Below are 15,590 nucleotides of genomic sequence, written 5' to 3' on the forward strand. Positions count from 1 at the left end.
AGCCTCATCTACTTAGATTACTGTGTAAGTGATAGATGAATGGTTTTTAGGGCTGATTAATAATGGAGAAGAAAAGGTAAGTGTGGTAAGACAAATTGAGGCATGTGACACTAATTGCTAGACTCTGTGGTTTCACCGACAGGAGCTTCCACATACAGTATTTGTATCTTTGACAGTTAATTATACCTAGATATATCACCAAGTCCTTTACAATTACACAGAATAGTTATGAGCATTATAGCGTCAAATATTCCAGCTGCGCCAATTTTTTTTTTAATAATTTCCCCTTTTATCCTTTAGCTTCTACTGCAGCTCTTTCAATACTTGCTAATTGCATTGTTATGCCTCTACATCAGTGGCTATCAAACTTCCTAGAGTCACAGAACCCTTTCATATCACTTCTGCCACAGAACCCTAAAGACTGATGCAGAGCCAGGACCCTAGCCTGGCAATGGTGGCACACTGCCTCCTGGCCTGCTTGGCTATTACCTCCAGTCCCTTTGCGGAACCCTGAAGACCTATTGTGGAACCCCACGGTTCCATGGAACAGTTTGAAAACCATTACTGTACGTGATAGGCTATGGCAAGCTAAAGCCATTTCTATTAGAGGGCTATTTCTGCCAAAGGCGGGCCGATTGACTTTAAGCTCCCCAATGTAGAGATGGTTTTTCGGGTCCATGTTGTTTATCTATAATCTGTGCCATTGCAGTAACATTTTGCTTTCCACTTCTTTTGTGTTGATGGGTGTGGGCAGATCAAACCTGTGTGCAGTTCTTCCTCCCACAAAACGTAATTCCCAGAGGTCTTACCTAACCATTTAAAAAGCCCGTTTTCTATTCCTTTACTCTGGACACTGCTCATTGGTGGCTGCTGTTTTTAAGAACTGCTACGTTTTGAAAAATCCATGGTCAAACACTGTTCTCCTGCAAACTGAAACACGCACATCAAATCTTTCAAGAGTCACAAACACTTGGGCTTCCAGGTGTAGACTAATACTAATCTAAACTAAACCAGATTCAAGGGTTGCTTAAGCATGGCTCTTCCTTGGTAGAATTGGATTCTCACTTCTTAGCTCCTTGGGTTCAATTCCTTTTCAGCTAAGGTACGCAAGTAAAGTGGCAGCATCTCCCAAACACCAGAGGGAGACATCATTTGCAGTAAACTGCCCAAATCTGTGACATCCCTAGTACCCATACATGAGAAATGAAATTATTAACAGTGTTGATATTTAAGTCATCCCCAAACTTAATTCAGCTGCCCATGTTGAGATGAATGGGGCACTGCTTTGCTTACTTCTTAGAGGCAATCTGGAGATGTCTCTCTATATTTGGTTACACTATTCACACTTTGCAAGTTTTCTTTGGAACTGTAATAGTTAAAAGTTTACTTACTTAAAAAAGAAAGTCGAGATTCCGGAGACAGGAGGGGTAGTTTGAGAGGATAAGATCAGTGGAGTCACCAGCTGAATCCAAGTCCTGGCCCTCATTACATTTTGGGTCTTCTGCACCAACAGCCTAGACCAGGGATAGGCTACTAGGCTTGTGCGAGTAGGCAGCTATTCGATCCACCTTCGGATCTGGCCACTTTGGAGCCGCCTCGGAGATCTGCCCATAGGGTATAATGGGGAATCAATTAAATATCTATAACTTTTTTGCTTTTTGTCTGATTTGAATTAAACTTGGCAGGGCTTCATGCTCTCAGCAAAGGCTACCACCCCTACAGGTTTCAAGAAGATGGTTGCTGGGTCCTGGGTGGCACAGGACCCAGCCACAAGCACTCCTCTCCAAAGCAGCTTGGAGAGTGGAGGCAGGGGGCTTTGGCTGCAGGCAACATGACTGAAGCCCCATGTCTGTGAACCAAATCCAGTGGTTCTGCAGACTGGATTGGGCCTATGGGCTGTAGGTTGCCAACCCCTGGCCTGACTCTAGTACCTAGAAGCATCCTAGTTCTTTCTATCCTGCATGGAAAAACTGACCAGCAGAACTAAATCAGTATAACCTGCAGTTAGTTACCTGGCCGAAAAATAGTTCTATCCACACCAGTACCATCTTATGCTGGCATTAGTTTACTGCAGCCTAACAGCGTTGCATGTGTAGACAGTGACACTTTACGCTGCAGCTAATTGGTCTACTCTGCAGTTAAGCATGTGTGTAGACGTGGCCTGTATGAACATACTATTCTGGAATAAAGGGACTTTTTTTGGTATATGTATTCCTATCCAAAACAACGTGTCAGACCAATAAACCTTATAGGCAGGAGAAACAGCCAAAAGCTTAATTTGTATGCCATAGCTGAAACTAGCCCGGATAAGGATTTAGAGAGAGAAAATACAAACCACTTTAACAGGAGTGGCACAAACAAGAAATTCAAGTGTGTTTCAATAAAGAACCCTAAATGCAGACTCCTGTGAATTGGACTAATTTTATGGATAAAATTTGCTAAGTCACTTAGGCACTTTGGAAAAAAATACTCTATGTAACAGATAAGGATTAAAACAAAGATAATTGGACAGAGACAAATTTTGATAATTTTAATTAGTTTTTGTTGATAGTTTAAAAAAAAAAAAGAGAGGGTTGCTTGAGAAAAGTAGGATAGTTTTACTAACAGCACACACAAAAGCCCCCAGGGTGAGCTGCTAATGTTTCTATGCAGAAAAAAAGAAAGCAATTGATGTATCCACTAAGTCCATGTCTGTGTTATTACAGACAAAGGTGACTTTGTCTGCTTTCATTTCAGGCCAATTACAGTACTTGGGTACTATAATGATAAACACTGTAGAAAAGCTGATAGCCTAAGCATCTCTTAAATTCTGGTTTAAACACTTTTTCAACTAAAGGAAGAAATAAGAGAAATAAATACACTTGTCAAACATCCAGTCTTATGTCTGACTCTGACAGAAGAAATGAAGTAGAGAAGGAATATAATCAATTTATTAGTTCTCTATAACACATCTTTTCCATGGTTGAATCTGACCTTCCTGAAGGAGGGAGTGTATGTGAATCCGGAATGAAACAGGCTTTCTTATTTTTTAAATAAAAATGTAAGGTGTAAAACTCCACTTAAAAAAAAAAAGTCCTCAGTTGCTTTGATAAACTATATCAACAGTCTTGGAGATGGCAGCTTCCACAACTGACACAAATTAGTCTCCTTTGCTCTGAAATAACATCCCTCACTCCAACTCAAGTCGAGGTAAGACAGGAAGAATAAGATTTCCAAAAGCAGAGTCTTGAGTTATGAAGTATCCTGAAGAATGTGCATGTGCATGCTGAAAGGCAAAAATACTCATTAAATCAACTTCCACAGCACCAATATAAATTGTAACCTAACTACTACAGACCTATTCAAGGGGTCCCTAACTTGCATCCAAGAGCTTTGGCTCAATCACACTTCAGACTCGCATCTCATTTCTCCGGGCTATGCTCTTTGGATTAGGGCAAGTACTTCAACCTCCTTTTGTTGGTTTGTTTTGTTTTTGTGTGTGTGTGTTTGTTTGTTTGTTGTTTTTTTTTTTTATCTCCCTAGTACACTGGGGATGTTACTAGAAACAAAAGTAATCTTCATCATACGTACCGCTGCTCTAGACCCACGGAAAACAAGTGGGAAGAGGGAACAGCCATTGTATTTTAGTCTACGGTTCAAAATACAAGAGGCATCACCTAGGGACAAATCCTTCAAGGGAATTTAGAAGTGTCCAACAAATCAGTCTGGCTTATTTATAGACCTCTGAAGAGTAGTTTTCTCAGCACCTCTAGGAAAGGATGACTGAGAGAAGCACTCACAAATTGCTGTGTATAGCTTCTCACAAATTGCTGTGTATTGTTAAAAAGGATCATGTCCCCCCTTCCAACCCTGTGTTGGTGAAGCTGAAAAGGAAAAACCTCACTATTTTGTTGTTGTAATAGGGAGACAGAGGCTCGCTGTTACTTTAAAGGAACACCAGCAGCAGGGAGAACTCCAGGTGGGATAGTCTGCCTGTAAAGAGTACCAGAAAAACAGGCTGCCTGGGTACTTTGGGCTGCGAGTGCTTACTGCTGAGCTCGCTGCTCTGCAGTAGTACAATTAGGCAGAGAGTGCTTACCGTAGAGCTAGTTGCCCTGCAGTAGTACCAGGGAGCAGGTCCATAGCTCCTAGTTCAGCAGCTGTAAGCTGCTCTACAGGTCAGCCAGCAAGCCTAAGAAAGAACCTCTGGTAGCTGTGGGAGGAGGCAGGGGAGAGGCACATGACCTGGAGGGACTAGGCTTAGGCAACATAAGCTCACAGGCTTGAGCCCAGAAGGCAGTCTGTCTGCAGGCTGGCAGGGGAAGAGCTCCTCCATGATGACTGTGGATGAGAAACTGTTTAGGAAATCCCAATTACCAAGCAGGCTACAAGTAAGGGCAGGGAGGCTTGCAAAAGAGGTAACGGCTGTTATAAAGCCAGGGGGCTTTTAGTTTCAGTTACAGCTTAAGGGCTTGCCTTTTGAGTACAGGCAGTCCGTGACTTACAACGTTTTGCACTCACAACGTTTATAAATTGACACCCTGTTTCAACTTTATGACATCAGTTTCGACTTTATAACGCTTGATCCAATGCCACACCACGCCGGCAAACAAGTTTGCTGCATCACTCATCTCCCTGGAGAACATCTGCCCAAACTTCCTTGGACACTTTCTTTAAGAAAGCAGACAAGACTCCAGAAAAACCTGTAGCCAAGACTCCTGAGAAGACTCCAGCCAAGAACCCTTCAAAAAGTCCAACCAAGAGCCCTTCTAAAAGTCCAGCAAAGTCACCTCAAAGAAGTCCTCCCAAATCAATGTGATTGCTATTTACAATATAAATACACTAATATTACTCGTCTATAATTGATCAAGTACAAAATTCTGGGGTATTTTTAGTGCAAATAGGGTATTGGGCCTTGGTTCAGGAACCAATCCCGCATTTGTAACATTGTTTCTTATGAGAAAATTGGTTCCGAGTTACAACGTTTTGACTTAAGACGTGGTTTTCAGGAACCAATTGTCGTAAGTCTGAGGACTGCCTGTATAATTTATACCGGTGGACTGGGTGTGGCCTGCAAAGAGGTAATGAGGAGGCTGTGGTCGGGTGCCCTGCAACTTATTGCCAGCGGGGCATATGAGATCTGCAGGGAGAGGACAAAGGACGCAAGTGGGCAATAGCAGGCCTGAGGCCAAGGGAGAGCTGGAGCACAAGCCTGAAAGGGGCGGAACCTGGGCCAGGGGTCCAACAGGGGCAAAACCAAAACCCAAGAGGGCAAGACTACAGCTGGAGCCAAGAAGCTAGGTCCAGGGTAGAAGGCGTAGGTGAAAAGGCCTAGCTAGAGAACTGAGGCAGAGGCCAAGAAGGTCATGGCCCCAACAAGGGCATAAAGACCTGAAGTAGCTTAGAACTGACTTGGAGCAAAGTGCCCCACATGAGTGATGACCAAGAACACTTGTGAGGCATGGGCACAGCTGTGCCCAAAATATTCAGGCATTCAGCTCTGCATCAGATGCAAACAGCAGTAATAATTCTTATCTGTTGAAGAACCTGACTGAGAAGCAAATGGATAAAGCTGAATCCTGGAATTCCTGAGGGAACTGGTGAAAAGAAAGGACTTGCATAACATGATTTCTCCAAATTTAAAGTGTGTTACATCTCCGTGCTCTCCTTGCACTTACCGACTGTAACAGGGGGCCTTCTCCGGGGCTGATCTACCAATGCCCTGCCCACCTGTTCTGGGCCAACCACCCAACTTCTCGCCTGCCATGCCTTGACATTATCTAAGTAAGTTGTTAATTAGGTGGGAGGCTGCCCATTTCTTGCCCTGATGCCAGGGGGCTCTATCTGTGGCTCCGTTCCACTCCTACGCTGCAGCCCATGGCTCACAGATGGCATCTATAGTTGTTAACATCACCAGCCCCACACTGGGCCCTAGAATCCTCCAATCTGGACCCCTCCAAGATTTAGGTGGCCTACTCTGCCTTCATTCTGGGCTACCTAGCTCCCTGAGCTGTTCCCCCTTATGGGTGTGGTCCCCCGGGACCTTTGGCTACACAGGCCCTGGCCTGCCCTCCAGGCCAGTTGGAACCCCAGGCCCTCAGCTCTGGGTGTCCCTTGCAGTAGACCTCTGGTCCTTCGACCCTTCTGGTCCTGGCCCCAGCACTGACCAGGCGGGGGATTTCAAGACAGAGTGGGGCTGTAGACTCAGAAACCTATCTCCAGGGTCCACCTTCCAGACCCTACAAGGGGGTAACCCACCCGGTTGTGGGAGCTGGGGGTTATTAAGGTACCCCAACCCGCCTTTTACCGGGGTGATAACTGGCCTGGTATTTCCTGGAGGCTCCCGCGTCACTGAGCGCCCCACCAGGCCACCCACTCCCGGCAGGGTGCAATTTTAGGTCATGCCCAGGACCAGGAGCCTCCCAACCATCCCCAACAGCTCCTGCCTTTACCTCCAGGATGTTCCAAGCAGCTTTGCAGCCAGGTGATGTTACTGCCCAGCCTGCCAGCAGCAAACTGCTCTGTTTATATAGGTGGCCAGAGAGCTAAAATGACTGCCACAATCAAGCACCTGCTGGCTGCCTGGCCGAGTCCTTAAAGTGGCAGGCACCAACAGTGTCCTGCCACACCAACCATTAATAAAACAGAGTTCAGTGCATTTAATTTTGAGCTGAGATGTTCACGGGTTTTTCCCTGCTATACCACTTCAGCAGGGTACCCAGTTTACCCTTCAGCCAGTGCATTCTGTAAGGATTTCTAGTACAGCTGTGTCGCATGTATTGGAGCAGACCCGAGTTAGAAAGGAGATTTGATTCCAGAGCTCCAGGAGCATATGTGATGTGCCAAATGACAAGGTGAATTATGTGTCTGCTTGCATTTGAGACTTCTGTTGCAATAGTTGCCACTCTAGAACTCCAGATGGAATCATTGTGAGGGAGACCTTCCCTGGGGATACAGAGGAGCATTAGTACAGTTTGAGTGCCTGGGTTCACCTCTGGTACTTAGATCCACACTTCCACAACAGATTTTTAATCCCATAGGAATGAGGGATTCTTTGTTAGGTCTCAGTGTTGAGACAGAAGTACTGATTCTCTCTTGGTTTGAGCCTTCAATCCTAGAGTCTAACTCGGGTCTGTTCTAATACATGTCTCCTACAGGTGCAATACGGTATTGCCTGCTGTAATGATTGTCTCTCCAGGCACTGTGGGTTCCCATGAGGATTGACAGTCTTTGTTTCCACAGAACTAGTGCCTTTTCTTTTCCAATGACAGCTAGGCATTCTTGGTCACAGTCCACAAGAGGGAGATTCTCCCTAAGATGGGAAAATACTGAGCTGATTCCTTTTTCAGGGCCACCAACAGAAGTTTGGGATGAGAGGCATGTTCTTTCTTTTGAACAATTCAGGTTTCCCTCACTTTATGCAGGTTCTGTATGTGCTAATTCGCTCTTATGCAGTGACCCTTTTTATACCAAAAATCTGTTATATGTGAGGTAAATTCACTCTTATGCGATTGGTGTGGTGGAAGCCTGCAGTCAGTTGCTTGGTGCAGTGCGTTGTGGGAGTGACGTGCACCAAAATATAGTCTCCTGTGTGGATCTGTGCTCCTTGCTCATTGTCTGCAGCACGCGTTTCTGTAGTTGCCATCCCCATTATGGCTTTTAAGCGTCCTGCTAGCTTATATCCTACCCCTCTCCCTGGTCCATCAATGAAGCACAAGAGAACTTCACTAACACTGGAGGGACCTGGAGATTTTGAACTGTACAGAAGCTGGTGGGGGGCCAAAAATATGATAGAAATGGGTCTGGGGGTCAGTACAAAGTCTTTGAACGTATCCCTATTTGTTACATTGTAAAGCGGGTTCCCTTTATGCGAATTTGAGTTATGTGCCATTTTCCAGGAACACATGTACAGCATAAAACGAGGAAAATCTGTACAGAGAAAACTGTCCATAGCTTCCCATAATCAGCATAACTGGAGAGAGGTAGAAAGAAGGGAAAGAAAAAAAATCAGATAAAACAAAGTGCTATAAAAGTACTTTTTTGCAAAAATGTTTCAGCAATTTCATACACTTCTGTTTCTACTGGGCGTGAGGAAGCTTGACTGTTTCGAATTCAAAACCTTCTAATCAAAACAATGCTCAGTCTTTCATTGGTGAAGGCAAGATATTTAAAATTGTAACAGCTAACAACATGAGCCATACATTTTATACCTGAGTATGTCACACTGTTTCCTCGATCACCTCTCAGGAGAGTAGGTTATCTATGACAGTACCAAGACAGGCCAAAGAATGATAAATAACCATAGCCACTGTGGTTAACAGGTAAGACCACTAGCCATGTACTGATGGGTCTGTACACCTTTTGGATAAGAGTTAGTTTCAATGTAACCATCACAATATTTGAAGGGACACTTACATTGACACTGTATCAAAGAATTAAGGAATTAAAGACATTTTGGCTTGTACAGAAAGGGTTGAAATTTCACTTTGGCTATGTACAGCAAAAAGTTTAAAAAGAAACCCATCAACAGATATTTTTACACATCCTCCTGAAGTGCAAGGTTGTTCTTTGGAAGAGTTAAAGCAAAAGTAAAACAAAATTGAGGAGGACACACTTACTACATTTACTCACAGAATTAACTTATTATAATTTTCCAGGTATAGAATATAATTACTGGAAGTTTGCCTTGAATTTGCCCCCCTTCCACTGCTACAACATGGAAAATGTATCTGGGGGAGGGGTCAAGTAGCCCTTTGTTTTCTGTTTCCCCCCACTTTTTTTCCCCTGGTAGTCCCTTCCCCTTAGTACCCATGCACTTAGTTCATCAAGAATTGATGCAGCTAACTTTTTTTTTTTTTTTTAAACTGTTGCAAGTTTGATCACATGTACACCATAAACACACTTTTAAACAGCTGTCTGCCACCTACTTTTATGTAGTACAAACCATGCATAATATTAGTCCAAAGCTAAAGGCTTGGGATTTACCATATGGGTCACTGGGCTGAGCCCTACCAGAATCAATAGCATGTCAAACCATGGTTACCCCACAGCTCAGCTCAGCTCAGCTCAGCTCAGCTCAGCTCAGCTCAGCTCAGCTCTGTGTGTGTGTGTGTGTGTGTGTACACTCCAGATACCTCAACAAAGGATCCATGTGCTAATTAGCCCCTACTCATGATTGGAATCAGGTGTCCTTGTCATAAGACCTGGGATCCTCCAAAAATGTAAGTATAGATGAGGTGCAGAGCAAACTGGTCCAGGTCTATCTTATGGGCGGCAGGTCCACATTAATCGTATATGCCAGGGTAAGGGAAGGGATGACAGAGGAATTCTGGGTAAACAGTATACAATGTTGTGGCTCACCATGACTTGTAAGGGTCGGTGGTGAAGGGGACTGCATTCAATGGCCACTACCATGTTTTATTCAGATAAGCTACACTTAACCTATTCTAGGTTCCCATCAGCAATGTGTGCCATGTGTTTTATAGTCATGCACTGCATTGGCTGCATTTAATTAACTTCATAGTTGGTTTCTATTGCTGAGCATGTGCTGCATTTGGCAACAGTTTAATGACAGACAGTGTATTTAATGAGATTTCCTTGTATGTGATTGATTATAAGGTATGGGGCTTTTTCCCCTCATGCCAACCGGAGGTACCTCATCTTGTATTCAAGTAAATACTCTAATTTGAGTACTCTTGGACTACAACAGCTTACCTGTAATGCAGCCTTTTGCTGTGCTGCTATGTGCTGTTGTTCAGCATGGTCACGGAAATCCTTATTAAGGGAAGGTCTTGCAAGTGCAATACTGGGGGGAAAAAAGTACAATGCATTATTCAAAAACTGAATCTACTTCTGTCAGTTAGATTCAGATGATTTATTTCAAACCCCTTAATTAATGTTTTAGAATTGTTTTTATATACAAATGAGAATGTGGTGACTTCAGCTAAAGTTTTCAATTCAGAAGAAATGATGCCAAGCTGAAGCCAGAAATCTAAGAGGCCTACCGCTTAATGTTGTTTTTTTTTATCTCACTCATTTTCATTCTACTGGTGTAACTTCACTGACATTGTTTAATGACAACTTTTGTCACCATTACCACCTTGTGTCTTAACGCATCTTTGACAAAGCAGCAGCCATAAGAAGGGATCCATAGTCTTCATTAAAAGAAGGTCTCATGTTTGGCTGAAGAACTGTACAATCTGTCACATAACAAAGTGTTTCTTATTCATACAAAATTCAAGTGAAGAATCTTTGATAGTGCTGATAGTTGCAGTCCATAAAATTGCTTTAATTTATATACTGATGTACAACAAATATTTTTGGTTTCAATTAAATAAATAATTGTCAAGGCAAATTCAAACAATGTTACATTATGTAAGGCTTTTGTAGGGTTGGTCTTCACTGCTAAAAGAGCTGGGTTTTTTTAAACTTGAAAGTAACGCATATATATGAACAATCCTGAGGTAAAGTCAGACAATGAAGAGAAGCCACTTTAGCTTTTTTAGCTTTACTGTGACAAACTATTAGGGGTGCTGATCTTTAATCGTTGCCTGGAACCTGCTCCCCCACCCCCAAAAAACCACAACAAACCCACAGCTTTTGCAGCAGTGAAGACAAAGCAGTTAAGAGTCCAGTTCTGCTCAAAATGGAAATGTGCTCCAAATCTGCCCATTTCCCATCAAATAATATAAGTTGCTGGAAGCTGAGCAGCTTTACATAATGGAGAACAGGTCAGGTTTTCAAGAGTAGCAGTATTTATCATTGGACCTTGTGCCAAGTTTTAGCCCAAATGAATACTCAAGCTAAACAATCAGACTCTGAACAGAAGGGTATGTAACACATACTAATTTAAAACTTCAATGCTGCTGAAGAGGTCTATATTCCAGTTTCTTTACCTCTTCCTAAAGTATACTTTTCACTTGAATGTTTTTCTATTTAATAATGTATTGCAAAGTAAACTTCTCCAAATAGACATTTTAAAATAAACTTCAGACCTGCACAAGTGTCTTAAATTTACATTTAGTAGAGAGTTCCTGTGTCCTCAAGCCTAAGACTCGTATGACAAGAGTGGAAATGAATGAAATCTTTTCAGATTTTAAGTAGTCAAAGCCCTTGCTATTAGCATCCTAGCTACCTTCATACTTTGTCTTGATTTAAGCTTTTCTAGCAATTTAACAAAATGTAACATGGGCTTAAATTCTTTATGCATAATGATGCTAAAACTGTGGTACAATAGGTACTGCAATGTTGGTAATGACACTGCCAACCACGAACATTCAAAACTCATGAGTCAGATGCCACTTAAGACAGTGGCTTAGAGTTGGTATTTTTTTCACACTCTACCTTGTATTTTTTTTGAGACTTTAGGCTAAGCTGGATTGAAATTTTCCTGATTTTTTTCCCCCTTTTCCCCTCCTTTCCTTTCCCCTCTTTATAAGCTTCAGAGCTACATACTTGCTTCTGGTTTTTACAAGTTGGGCTCTCCAGGAGCTGGATCTATAAAAGATCGGAGAGGAAGGGGTGGAAATCACCCACAAGAACTATGAGAACAGGCAATGCTGTCACCAGGAATCAAGGACTGCAAAAATTAATCTGAATGATTCTATTTCTCCTTCCATGAAAAGTACCTATTTTAAACGCTATTGGGTTTGGAGTCAATTATGAAAATATAAGTGGAACCAAGTCCAAAAAGCCTTTTAACATTGTGACTTTTAGGCTAAGTATAGTCAAAAGCCCAAGGCTGAATCGATTCAATCTTTGCAAGTTAGTCTAAGCTGCATAGATTGAAATGATAAGCAAGTGAATAGACATTTATTTACTTTTGATTCCAGAAATGCAGCCACACGATTTAAATATCTAGTCAAGATGCCTTCATTTTAATCATACAAAAGTGCATTCCTGTTGTTTGACATCCTTTATTCATTTAACTTCTTGAAACTGCACTTTTAGAGAAAGGTAAGGGCTTGGCTGTCTCTACACAAACTTGCAGAGAGAGACAACAGTGCTAATAATCAGGTCCGTTATCTCTCAGCTCCATATACTCCTGTTAACAAGGATATTATCTCTGGAAACAACAAATTCTCCTTATGCCTGAAGAAGGGCATTTGTGCCCAAAAGCTGGCAAAGAACAATTTTTCCAATAATTTAGCTGGTCTAATAAAAGACATCACATCTACCCAAAGAACCTTGTCTGCCTAAAATCTCTGGAGACGCAAATCCAGAGCTTGAGAACTGAAACCAAGCATCAGAGATGCTTAATGGGATCTTCTAGACTGAGCACTGAGTCCCATTGGGTAGAATGAATTTCTTTAATCTTTACTAATCTGTATAAGAGCCTCTGGGAACCCCATAAGATTGGGACCCTAATATAGTCCAGCCCTGTTGTGACCTATTTATAAAACTTCTAAAAAGGTTACATGAATATATTGTCTCAAATAGTATATAATTAGAAGTTATTATTCCTATCCCACAGTGAGATCTTTGAGCTTTAACATCTATTAAATTTAAATTATCTTTATAGAAGTTTATTTTTTTCAAAAAAGCATCTTATAAAAAAAATCTAATTTAAAGTTAAAAAATCCAATTTAATTTTTTTAAAAAAGAAAACCTCCTGATTTTAAAAAATATATATTTTTTTAAATGTTGATTTTTAACCACCCTGATATTGGGGAACTGTGAGTTAACTTGAATCTGGAGGGGATCTGGTACAGAAGTTCAATAAACCAATTTAACTTAAATCAGTTAGGTCTGATTACTATGTCCATCCAGGCTTATTTTAAACCAGTTTCAGCCATTTTGATAGTTGATTATGTGCACTAAACTTCTGTTGTGTTACATATTTGAACCAGTTTCTAATCACTCATTGGTTTACATGCAATTTCTGTCCCTAGCCCCAATATGCTGAATACCCCTCAAAAGAGAGAATAAGCAGTTTATTTAGCTCTTTACTGAAGCAAAGGCTCTTCATAACATTCTTTTTAGAGATCGTAAGATCTAGACCTTTTGTAGACTATGACCCTTGCTGAGAATATTGTTATAGCCACAATATGGCATGACACCTTGTTCTTGCTCTTGGTGGCCAGGATGAGCAAGGCAGGCCAGATCTATAGGACTAGTTTATGGTACAGAGTCATCTCTAGATAAAAAAACTGCAGGGTTTTGTAATCACCAGTCTTTTCCAACATAAAAAAACTGGCCTTAGCTTCTTCTAACAAGGCAGTTCCAGAGGGGATCAGGCATGTTCTGTAGCATGCCTATATTCTCCAGCTATAACTATTCTGTGAATATTTTTTGAATATTTCTCATCATAACAGACTACCTACATCTGTGTTTTTCTATCTAACTTTAAAAGGGTGCTCTTGTAAAGCAAGAAACAGCAGATAAGCTCAATAATTGAACATTTTCTGGGCCCATGCTCCCTCGCTCTCCTTTACAAGATGCTTAAGACTCCTGAAGCTTGTGTAATTCTCTCAAATGGAAAAACGCAGCTCAAGATAATCCATAAAGAAAATGAACAAATATGATCACAAGGTTTGCAATGTCACTCTTATGCTAGTGGTTGAGGAGTCTCAAGCACACACTTTTAAATGTTTTGTTCTTGTGTTATGGGTGATCCATAGATATGAACATTTAACCTTTAAAAATATTTTGATCTAAGACGTGTTGTCCAAAGAGGTATATGAACATAAAGTACCTGGCTCCAGGATGATTTGTGGATGACTGGTTTTGCATAAGTAACTTTCTCTTCTCCTTGTCTAGTTCTGCCAAAATTGCAACCCTATTTTTATTCTGAAAACCTGGGGAGAATGAGAAAAATTATTAGAGAGATTTGCTTTATTTCTATGAGCCACCTATAACCTTACAGAATTAAAGTCTCTGCACAACATGACATTATGATGAATATGCTAATCTTCAAAGCTTTGCACCAATCTGAAAGGCTATTAATAAATAGGTTTTATTTTTCCTCTCCTCATTTTACAACATGAAATAGCTTCCTAAAGATATCATACATATTAATATGTTTTAAAATATAGTCTATCATCTCCAGTCTCCCTCCACCACCCCCTCACCCCACTTCCCTTCAGGAACCAGTATTAGTGCTGAGCCAAGATATGTGCATTCAAATATCTGGCTTCTTGACAGTGTTAGGAGACTAAGTAAATTTACCAGATTCTTTAGTAAAAGGATATGGTTGCACCTATGATAACAAGGGATGGTTGTATTCAGAGAGTGAATTTTGTCCTATTCAGTTAAAACCTGTGAACTATGATGAAAATTGGTTTCCCCTCCAATCTCTGAATTATAAGCAAAAGATAAGACACAGTGTCAATAAACATTTATACAGGACAAAATTCTCTACTCTAGTGGATCTCTATTTTACTATTCTGTGGGTGCATGTACACAAGACCTTTACTGTGGAGTAGACTAATTAGCTCTGCAGTAAAATGTCTCCAGAGCTATTAGGCCAGAATAAACTAATTAACTCCGCCGTAGGTCAGTACTGCCAGATACAAATACTATCCTATGGCGGAGGTATGTACCCCACCACAATGCGTGTGTAAATGCTGACCAGGGCTGGCTGGGGCATGAGGTTCCATAGTGGGGGGGCTTCCTGCTGGCTAGCCCTGCACTATAGCACCCTTGTGCCCCAGCCAGCCCCTCTGCAGCACACTAAGCAGGGTCGGAGCAGTCCTAGGCTGGCAGGCTGACCCCCTGGGACTCTTGCCAGCTGGGACTGAGCCACCCCAGGTCAATGTGCTGCAGTCAATAAACTCCAGTATGAACTGCACCACAGTTTATTGCGTTACATTAATATTCACGTTTAAATGCACTCTGTCTTAACATGCTCTCTCCCTCCTCCCCATCTATTTCCAATCTGTTCAGGGACTTATAAGCATGACTGCAAAGCAGGATATTGGAACTAGCTTGTCCTGCGTAGAACTAAACGGACAATGTTGCTGTTATCTGGGTTTTTTAATGTTTTTAGGGAGCAGAAGGGGATTTTTGGAGGAGAGAAGGGTTCAAAAGGCAGAATGAACCAAGAGAAAGGCTGGGACACAGAAAAAAGGCTGTCTTACGTAGCCATTATTTCTTTATATTCTATTTTATCATCGTTAAAAAATACACTAATTTTATGTATGTTAATATAGAAATTTTATAGGACTTATGTACACATTCATGTTCAAAGGTTCATCATCCCTCTACTTCCAAAATTGCTTTGCTACTACTGAACATATCAGGTAAGGAAGCACCCCCACTGCTGCCCAAGCAACCACACACAGCACAACTGAGGTGGGTGGGGGTACCTACAAAAATGAGTCTCAGTGAACTCCTACCATACTACAGAGCAGTGGTCCCCAAATGGGGTCACAACAGGAGTGGATGGGGTCGTGATAAACATGACCCCTAAGATTTCTGTGCCCACAATGGGGTTGCACCCAGGCTGCAGCCAAGCTGGACCTGCTCTGGGGCAGGAGCCGCCTCTGTGGCCTAACGGGTAGGGACCATTGTGAGAGGGAGTGCTGCACCACCATGGCTGCCAAGGCGAGACACAGCTGCGGTGGTGGCACAGAGTTGTGCCCAAGCTGCTGCCCAGTGAGCAGGGGGCACCT

The 15,590-nt window shown here is 42.0% G+C and overlaps 1 protein-coding gene across 4 annotated transcripts in view; it reads right to left on the reverse strand.

The window, feature by feature from the left end:
- INIP (INTS3 and NABP interacting protein) overlaps nt 1–15,590 on the reverse strand; it is a 29,899-nt gene that overhangs the window by 5,430 nt on the left and 8,879 nt on the right. For 3 of the 4 annotated variants that reach the window (XM_006034128.2, XM_025216070.1, XM_014524917.2), the window contains exons 3-5: nt 13,673–13,775; nt 9,694–9,784; nt 2,909–3,265 (exon numbers count right to left, since the gene is read on the reverse strand). In XM_006034128.2, the coding sequence (XP_006034190.1) occupies nt 3,170–3,265; nt 9,694–9,784; nt 13,673–13,775 (290 nt within the window). In that variant the 3' untranslated portion in view covers nt 2,909–3,169. Of the gene's footprint in view, nt 1–1,391; nt 1,605–2,908; nt 3,266–9,693; nt 9,785–13,672; nt 13,776–15,590 lie in introns of those variants that run through there. The other variant, XR_324997.3, reaches the window with a different exon arrangement.

This window comes from Alligator sinensis, unplaced genomic scaffold (assembly GCF_000455745.1).
Source record: "Alligator sinensis unplaced genomic scaffold, ASM45574v1 scaffold371_2, whole genome shotgun sequence".
Classification (NCBI taxonomy): Eukaryota; Metazoa; Chordata; order Crocodylia; family Alligatoridae; genus Alligator; species Alligator sinensis.